Source organism: Dipteris shenzhenensis, chromosome 11, assembly GCF_047967505.1.
Source record: "Dipteris shenzhenensis isolate YYH24624 ecotype China chromosome 11, Dip_SZ_1.0, whole genome shotgun sequence".
Taxonomy (NCBI): domain Eukaryota; kingdom Viridiplantae; phylum Streptophyta; class Polypodiopsida; order Gleicheniales; family Dipteridaceae; genus Dipteris; species Dipteris shenzhenensis.
In genome coordinates this window covers 6182649-6192702 of record NC_141606.1, presented here as the reverse complement: position 1 = coordinate 6192702, position 10054 = coordinate 6182649, and the positions used below count along the sequence as shown (strand labels likewise).

Sequence of the window (10054 nt, the reverse complement as noted above, 5' to 3'; positions counted from 1 at the left end):
TCCACAAGGCAGGGGATCCCATGAGCCCGAAGAACTACAGGACCATTATGATTGGACATGACATGTCTAAGATTTATGCATCAGTACTTGACTCCGAGGTTAGTAGACTTGCAAAGTGTCGAGGACTTAGAGCAGCAGGACAGGATGGATTCCGTCATGATCATGGAACCATGGACCACATTCTCACGCTCATATGTATCATCGAGGACGCGAGGTCACGGAAGTAGAGGGTTTATTGTTGCTTTGTGGATTTCCGCAAGGCATTTGACACGGTTCCGAGAGCCTGCCTCATACGGCGCCTACAGGACTTGGGTTATGACCAGGAGATCATTTGGACTGTCATGGCACTTTATGAGAGAGTTTCAGGAAGAGTTCGAGCAGGATCCGGATGGATAGACGAGATCATGAGCACCATCGGGGTCAAACAAGGGTGTTCTTTATTGCCTACCTTGTTTGGCCTCTACATTAATGAGCTTGAGACAGTGATGCAAACAAAATAATGAAGTTTGGATCTTAGTAGAATCCCAATAATGACTTAGAATTATTACTGAACAAGAAGGTAGGAGGCAGACAGGCAAGTGACAAAAAGTGAGGGGGAAGGAGATGCAACAATTAGGGAAGAGTCCATGCAAGAGAGGATGAGAGGCAAGCCCATTTAGGCTTATAGTTTAATTGACTTTAATGGGAGGGCTCTTTGTTACAAGGTTACAACGACTTTGGTTTTGCCTTGGATGAGCGGAGAAGAAAGTAGAACATAGGTAAAGCATGATCACATGATTCATTTCATAACGATGAAAAAGGCAGATGGAGCGATCGACTAGCCAAAGATGTTTTGAAAGATATCTTTAGACTCCATGAATGCCAAAAATCATAGTTTCAAATAGATATTCTAAGTTCACATCCAGATTTTAGCAATCAGTCTTTAAGGCAATAGAGACTTAGTTATGAACAAGCACCACATTTCATCCTTAGAGTCATTGTGAGACCGAGAGAGTGAATAAGGTGTTGGAGGATGCGTTGAGGATGTATGGGCATGAAAGGCAAAAAACTGGGTTGAGTTATTGCCTCTAGTAGAGTTTGGCTATAATAATTCATGGTATTCATCTATTAAGTGTCTCCATTTAAAGTCGTGTATAGACAAGATTTGCCAGTTCATTGCTCTCATCCAACAGATAGATTACAAGTTTCAAGGGAGATGCTTAAGGGCATGGAAAAGGATTTGAAGATGATCAAGGAGTGTATGAGAAAGACCCAACATCGACAAAACAAGTATTCAGACCAGAAGAGGACACCACGCGAGTTTAAGAAAGCCGACTTAGTTTTTTGGAGAATATGACATGAAGGGTGATTTAAGGTTGAGAAAAGCGAAGAGAATTTCCCATAGATATGCGAATTTCATCATGCACTTATCTTGGGGTTATCTTCTCCAGACCCAGCTTCACTATGAGACCCGCGATGCAGGCACGCTTGAGTAGAGAGTATGCTTCATTGGCCAGACTAGAGAGGCAGTGCTTCCGCTCGCACTTTTAGGATCCACGCACGAAGGGGTTGCTTTTTGACTCCTTGGTTCGCCCAGCGGGGATGTACGACAGCCCTTGTTGTCCCTCACTAGATCATTCAAGCTGAGTTTGGGTCACCCCCTTTATAGCTAGATGCTGCATTTCAGGTCATCACGTATCTGTACCGAGTTAGGGAATATGGGGATTATAGCTCGGGGCGTAGCAGGCTACCATGGATAGCTCTATCCTCTTCTATGGCACTTGCAGCAGGAGGAGACCAGAGGTGTTGGTATGCACGTACCGAGAGATGGTTTGAGCGGCTGGGGCTCCACATGGATAGACTACCTCCCTTCCAGTACAACATGGATGCTCCGTTTTCTCCCCTCCTATCACACGAGGTCAACCAGGTTATCCGTGAGGATCTACTACAGCTACACACATTTCGGACCTGATTGGGACCGAGTGAACTCCCAGTGAAGCTTAGCTTCTACAGAGATCACTTCTTACATATCACAGCGGAGGGTTTCATTGACCCACCAGGATACACGCAGATTCACCTACCCCTCGCTGAGGATCTCTCTTGGGCAGTTCCGGGTCTCTTCACACAGACTTCGCATCGAGAGCGGCAGAGCAAAGCGACTACCTAGGGAGAGGCGCATATGCACACTATGTGACATGCAGGAGGTTGAGACAGAGGAGCATTTCATCTTCAGGTGTTCTATGTACTATGAGATCCGAGGGCGTTTCCATTGCCTCTTCAGGGATAGTTATGGGATTTTGGCCTGTTTCCTCTCCTACCCAGACCAGCGGTGTTTGGCAGGTTTCATTCATGAGGCACTTAGACACCGCGAGAGGATACTCCGAGCACGAAGACAGGAGCAGACTTCTTCCTTGACTGATCCCTCTCAGAGCTCTATCACAGAGTTCTTTCAGCTAGATCACATGGACCCCCACGAGACGAGGCCTCGACATTATCGTGACCCGGAGCCTGTGACTCGACAGCTCAAATAGAGGGTCGACACACAGATCACACTTGGGGACATCCCCTCCTTGTTTAGAGTCGGAGCCTGACCGATGGGGGTCACAGTAGCCTTGGTCAGACGCAGAGCTGCGACCTAGAGACGTGCAAGGACCGCACCTCTGATTGGCCGACAACACTCTATTGCCAACTTCATGCCTCCACTGCCTCATCCATCCTGATATCTTGCTACTGTCGATGATGATGATGATATTGATGACAATGCTAAGATTGATATATAGTCGACCATCGACATGACTCTGTTGTACTTAGAACTTAGTACTGCCATTCTGCATTTTTGCATTTTGCATTGGTATGGACGCTCATTTAGTAGCTCCACTACCATAGCTTGTTGTATCAAGATTTTCAGTCTCATAGACCCATTGGTCTTCCGAAGACTTTAATAAACTCTCTCTCTCTCTCTCTCTCTCTCTCTCGCCCCATTGCCCTAATGAACTAGCCAACTAACATTAAGCGCTGCCCAACTAGCAACCGTAGTCAATTACACCCCTAAAGGGTTGACTTCTTAGTTGACCTAGGTCGCCATATATTTGAACCCTAAGTTAAGCTCACAACAAGCAATGATTGTCTACATAAATTGGCATCAACCAATTCCACCTAACCCTATGGCTAGTAGGGAATCCATCTGCTGCCTTGGATGGTGTAGATGTGCCCCAATTAGCCCCCAAAACCATTCCAAAGCTATCATGCACAATCCTAAATGGGCATGTGCTCCCACAAAGTCTAACTTTACACCTTGAACACCCCGTCTAAGTAGCCAAACGTGGGCCATCATATGAATTGCTCCACTTGCTCTCAAAAAATTTTGAAGTGTTCAAGTTCAATTTTTTGTCTCATACATTTTGGAAACATTTATTGGGAGGTGACGGATGTCTTTGAACAACCATCTTTATCTGGGACCCAATCTTCTGAGAGCTTGTCTTCGTGCATCAAAACCTCCTTGTAGGAGGCATCAAATACCTATGCAATGAAGTAACTAGCAACCCTAAGGAGCTGACTTATTAGCTGACCCAAGTCAAGTCATATATTTGGACCCAAGTCAAGCTTACGTCAACCAATTCCTCATAGCCGTAAGGCTTGTAGGGAATCCATCTACGACCTTGGATTGTTTAGATTTTGCCTCAATTAGACCCCAAAACCATCGCAAAGCTATTATGCACAGTCGTAAATGGGTACATGATCCCACAAAAACCTACCTTAGGTCAAGCCCAAATGTTTGCATATGGGGGCTCATAAGCACCAAAATTGACCACCCTTCAACACCCTGTCTAAGTAGCCAAAAACATGGGCCCTCACCTATGCATCATATATGAAGTGCTCCATTTGCTCTCAAAATGACAATAAGTGTACAACTAGTTCAACCATGTGAACCTTTTTTCTCACACATTCTGGGAACATTCCTTGGGAGGTGAGGGGCCTCTTGAACAACAATTTGGGACCCAATCTTTTTTCAAGACTTGTCTTTGTGCACCCAAACCTCCTTGTAGGAGGGATCAAATACCTCTGTAGTGAAGTTTCCCCTTGGTTTTTCTTGAAGGTCTTCACCTTCCATTCTCAATAAGGACCTAAAGAATGTTAAAGCTACACATACCCCCAAAAAACAATGCTATTGGAAACACCAGCGAAAGTTAAGAACTATATTAATCTTGACATGAACCTCTTGCCAATTATTTGAAGCCCACCAACTTAAGCCTTGGTACCAAGCTCACCTTTGACATGAAAAACTAAAGTACATGCTAATGTCTACTCTTAAGCTCCTCATGGGCAACTCAGATCTATTAGTAAGTGAGGAGAAGAGAATGATCCTATCGATCATGGGCAAGAGGCACCTACAACACCCCTCCCTTTTGCCCTCCTTTTCCTTCTTTACCGCCAAAAAAAAGCTTCTCAAGATATGAAATAAACAACTCATGTTTTGTCATTCACGTCATTATTGATTATGGAGAGGAGCTAGTCTCCTTGAGCCTTGCTTTACTTTTATGAGAATAGGCATAAGCAAAGAGTTTGCAAAAGATAAATAGTTAAAGAGTCTATGTTTGAACCAATAACAAACTGCAGATACAAAAAAATGATCCACAATTTTTCTCAATTTCAAGGACAATCAACAATGTTGATGGGAGTATACCTACAACCTTCAAGGAATGTAGATGGGAGTATCATGACATCCCTTCGACCTTCAAGGGTCTTTGAAGTTGATTCCAATTCAAGTGACTAATGGAAGGACTTGCCATCATGCCTCAAAATGGAATACTATCTTTTTACAAGGCTAGCATTATATCACCTTGACAATTTCAATTCCTTCTAGTTATTGGGAAGCTTTTGCTGTTACCTACTCGATTGAGATTATCCAAGCCACAACTTTCAATTATTTGTTAATTTGATGTACAGGTCTCCACATTTTGTCTCACTGCGTGGTAGGCCCACAAAGTGTAAAGTGTGACATCTAGAACACTGCTTAGTTTAAACTTTTTGTACAGTTAAATTTTATAATTCACAATTTTTTCCACAGGTGACCGCCCCTTACCTTTGCACACTTACAAGGCAAGGCTTTGGCTATGCTCATTACATCAAGCCTTCCTCAAAGCTTGAAGTTCACAATCCATAGTTGAGCACGGTTATCAGGATCTGCTTTCATCTTTGTTTTCTGTTTTTGCAAGTGGTCAAATATATTTAACTTTACACAAATTAATGATTCTCCACCACCACTTCCCCCCTCTTCTCTCTTCCATTGTCAAGAAGGAAAGAAAAGAAAAAACATGAAACAGGGCCACAGGGGGGCCAGGGAGCAGCAGTGGTTATTTTCGCAATATGATTTTGATATAAGAGATCAAAAGACATGGCTAATCATGCAAGAAATATTTGCTGATTAACACAAACTAAATACGAGGCTGCTTTTTTTCCCTTACACTCCCAATTAAAACTGGTACTATAGTTAGAAGAAAAAATTTTGTCACAGCTATAAGAACTCTGCAAATGGTTTACAGTACCATTGCTTGCAAAGCTATATTACAATTTATAACATAAGCATTGGTACAGATTCATATCACTCGGTATCCTTTGTCAATCTTGGAAGGTAGCATATTAATGGAGAAAATGCATTAATAGTGATATGTGTCGTTTGTCGTGCCCAAGCAAGGGTTCTGTGTCAGCAATATATCTTGAAGGCAGTTTGCTTGTGTTTGTTGTGCACAAGCAAGGATTCTGTATCAGCGATCTCTTTGATGACAGTTAAAAATTGGTTCATCAGCTGCCCAAGAAAGGTTAATGTGAAAGCAGTTGGTCATCTCCAAAACTGGACCAACTTATGTCTGCACCAAATAAGGATGATGGGGTAGACAGACAGCGAAAGATACACCAGCTTATCCTGAAATGCCTGTCTAACTCTGTTGTCCAGTAAAGAATTTCTAAATCATCAAGATTCTGTAGCCAATATGTGCTGTAATTATCTAATGTACAGACTGAAAGCCATTGTCTATGCCTCAGAACAGATAAACCTTGTACACACATGATGCACAAAAACAATCAATGTCACTTACAAAGGATCCTTGCAAGATTCAACAATATCTATAACTGCTGCATGGGTCTCAGCAGACAACATGTTCAAGGACAAATGGAAGGCCTGCAGCAGCAACACCATTATCAGCTTACAATCCAAGCTTACAATTTAAAGACAAAGTCCAGCCTACTCCGACCCAAAATCATAGACAATAGACTGACACTCAAGAGAAGCAATTACCTACTGTGCACCTGACAGTAGATTGACATACAGCACACGAACTTTGAGCGTCGATGTGAAGTGAAAAGATTACAAGCAATTTTCAATGGCTGCTGCTCAAGGTCTCCAAGCAAAGCTTCTTTATATCATATGCTGCTTCCTACCTCGAGCTGTTACATGCTCATTCACCATTTCTCTGTATCACCACAAGGTGCTTCTGCAAGTCTGCACCACTGTTCCTTCACTTGGGGAAGATGCACAGTCTGAGCTCATCTCACAAGGATGCTCCAATACTGGGCTGCTCCAACCTTGCTATACTGGCATAGAGACAGGAACTGCTATCGGATACTTTGTGGCTTTCAGCTCATTATTCTCCCCACGGACTTGGTAGTACCCTAATCTATACCAGACCATGCGATCACGAGCTTTAAGAATTCTAAAGCAGGATGCATACGCGTCTTTGTGGTAGTCCTCTCCATTTTTCTGGCAGGGATACGAAACAAAGCTCTTTGCTTCCTTAGATCTGGCCAAAGGGTCCAGTTCTTAGCTCTCGAACCCTCCTCAAGCAGCAATTGGTGGAGAGCCATGTGTATGTCTGCAAGCAGAGTTTCTACTTTTTAACACTCTCTAGACTATCTGCCAGAAATGTAGCTACAGGTGCTCCAATCAATTGTTTCTTGTCCAAGCACAGAAAGGCTCAGTAAGGATGTCTCAACACATATATCTGGTGATGTGTACGTGCAAGAAAATGCCACTTGGACTTCTGGGTAGCCAGATGTGCGATTGGGTTTAATCTTGTAGCTTAGCCATTTTACCTGCATATGCTCAGTCCTACGAGTGCTTTTACGTAGAACCCAAAAGGCTTTTGGAGAGCAGCATTGACTCCCAGTTCAAGGCGAATTGGGAGTCAATGCTGCACCATAGTCCACACCATGTGGTTGTATGCTTCAGGTCCCCTAGAGAGTACACAAATTTGCATGCAAACCACATCCAAATATACCTTGGTAAACTTAGCCTGAACTAGGAAGGGCTTAGAAAATTCCAAAAGCAGCTCATGTAAGACATAACTAGCCATCCTTAAATGCCCAATAAACTCTAGTCTACATTTTAATTTTCATCAAACAACAGGTTTATGGGGCACCCCTAATTCAGGGCCTATTTGATCCATAGTCCAAACATTGACAAAAATGACAGCTCATGTAAGACATAACTAGCCATCCTTAAATGCCCAATAAAATCTAGTCTACATTTTATTTTCATCAAATAACAGGTTTATGGGCTACCCCTAATTCAGGGCCTGTTTGATGCGTCATCCAAACATTGACAAAAATGGCAGTCTATGCAGACCATTTCCTTCATTTAACGTGCTTCATTCAGACATTGGGGAGCCTGTCAGAAATGGGAGGAGAATCAAGGGTGAAGTGAGCAGCAGTGAACAAGAACGAGATGCTGATAATGCAAGAGTGAAGAAAGTACAACTCAAGCACAACTAGACCTAACTAACCCAAGGGGCAAAAAACCCTAACTGGGACAAAAGTGTCCCAGGGTGAGGTGTTCACACTAGCCCACTCCTGTAGTGATAGTGTAAATGTGCAGAAGGTGATAGATCAGTAAAAAATGTAAAGCTTTGTGAAAAGCTTCAAACTTTTTCCTAGGTAGAGCCTTCGTGAAAAGCTCTGCAACATTCTAACATGCACGACAGTAGATCAAGCTGATCTCTCCTGCATGCAATCTCTCTCCAACATAGTGATAATCTACCTCAATGTGTTTTGTGCAGGCATGAAACATAGAATTACGGGCCACTCCAATAGCACTCTGAGTGTCAGTGAGAATAGGATAGATGGCTGAATCTCCCGAGCCATGCATATTCTAGAATAGTTGACAAGGCTGCCCTATATTCAGCTTCACATGGAGATGTAGCCACAGTGGATTGTTTCTTGCTCAACCAAAGAATGCACAAACTTGCCAATGAAAACAATTGCCATTGGTGGAGGTTCGGTGTCATAATCACCTATCCATCCTGCATCACTGTAAGCATGTAACTTAGATTCACCCCTGCTGGCATAGACACAACAAAAGACTGAGTACCCTGCAGATATCTGGAGACACGCTTTACAGCATTCCAATGTTGTGTCTTTGGGCTATGCATCTACCTGCTCAATTGGGATACACTAAACTGAATATCTGGACGGGTATTGCCGAGATATATGAGGCATCCAACAGCCTAGTTGCATATATCAGCATCAAATGGTTCACTTGCATCATGCTTGGAAAGCCTTAGCCTTGGCTCCATTCGAGTAGACATGGGTTTGCAGTCTGAAAATCAAACTGTTGTAGCAGTCCCTATAGATACTTGGGACTGTTCAAGAACAATGCCCTCATCTGATTGCATAAACTGAGTGCTCAGATAGTATTATAATGACCCCAGATCGGACATCTCAAATGAGGCTTTCCTCCAACCTTGCAACTCCTCCTCTCCCTGTCCTCCTCCCTTCTCTCTCTCCTCCACCCCCATGCTCTTACACCTTCATATCCCACTCCTATGCTTCCCCTAAACACTTACCCTCTTAGATTAGTTCCTCAACCCTTGACCTCCATGATCTACGAGGGAGACGAGTCCTCCACCATGTACCCTACTCTGAACCTTGGATTCTCCTTCTATCCCTGAAACCCCTTCTGAACCTTGGAAAGGATGCAAATAGAGTACTCTCATTGGCCTATTATGTACACCCTGGCTGGTCCAATACGTAGGAATCTTCTCATACCAAGCCCATGGGGCTTCTTTCAGCCCACAAAGTGCCTTATGTACTTTGCATACCTTCTTCCTGACTAGGCACCAAAAAACCAACAAGCTAACTCACAACACTTCATGATCAAAGGAAGTAGGTACCACCAAAACATGAAAGGCAAAACATCATAAAGAAGAGGCTGCCACAGCCCGGAAATAAAGCCTGAAATGCATGAGAATTCACAACCGATGAGGCTCAAGCCCCAAGCTGCATCTTCATCCTCATCATCTTGCTCATTCTCATCCTCATCATCATCTACATCAATGCCCGCACCCTCGTCCTCATCCTCATCCTCCTCCTCATCTCTATCATCCTCATCTGCCTCGCCATGGGATTCCAAAAGACTAGAGCTGCTTGAAGCTACAGCAACATCCATCCTTCCTGTAAGTGTAACAATAGGGCTGCAATCTCTTCTCCCTCTGTATCCACTAGCAAAGCGAGCAGCCTATCATCATCCTTCTCCTTGTTGATCATTTCCAGGGTCACGACTCACTTCTATCTTCTCAGATCCCCTTTCCTTGATTTTGGAGATGAGATGCAAATTAGTATGGATGTATACTAATTTTGAAAGCAGCCTATTCCTTCTTTTAGTATGGATAAGAGAGAATGTGCTCCAATTCCTCTCACAAGGAGAAGCACATGTGCCTTGCAAGAGCACTCGAAGAGCTGACTGCTGCAAATTTGGTGTGCGAGCCCCAAATGTCTCCCACCATTTCACCCCTCGGTGCATTCTCTTTTCATCCTTCGCAATCGCATGAGCAAAATGTTGTAAATATCCAACTCATCACATAAGGTGCCCTGGCTGTCAACATCATACTTCGTGTACCGCTCTATGACATCCATCCACCCATCATGCACCTCCTTGTCACCATCTGGATTTTTCTCTCTCCAAATATGATGGAGAACAAAAACTGCTGCATGCAATGGAGAGTGCACAATATTGCACTTGTCAACACACAAGGCTCTAACATCAGCTAGCTTTGAGGAGTCAATCCCATCAATAGTTGCTATC

At 43.5% G+C, this 10054-nt stretch overlaps 1 protein-coding gene across 1 annotated transcript in view; it reads right to left on the bottom strand.

Annotated features, from left to right (window-relative positions):
- Positions 1-5409: 5409 nt before the first annotated feature.
- Positions 5410-10054, bottom strand: part of LOC147896540 (wings apart-like protein 2) — a 120727-nt gene continuing 116082 nt past the window's right edge. The window contains exon 14 of the mRNA XM_087381455.1: positions 5410-6157. Within this exon, the coding sequence (XP_087237581.1) occupies positions 6071-6157 (87 nt within the window). The 3' untranslated portion in view covers positions 5410-6070. The remainder of the gene's footprint in view (positions 6158-10054) is intronic.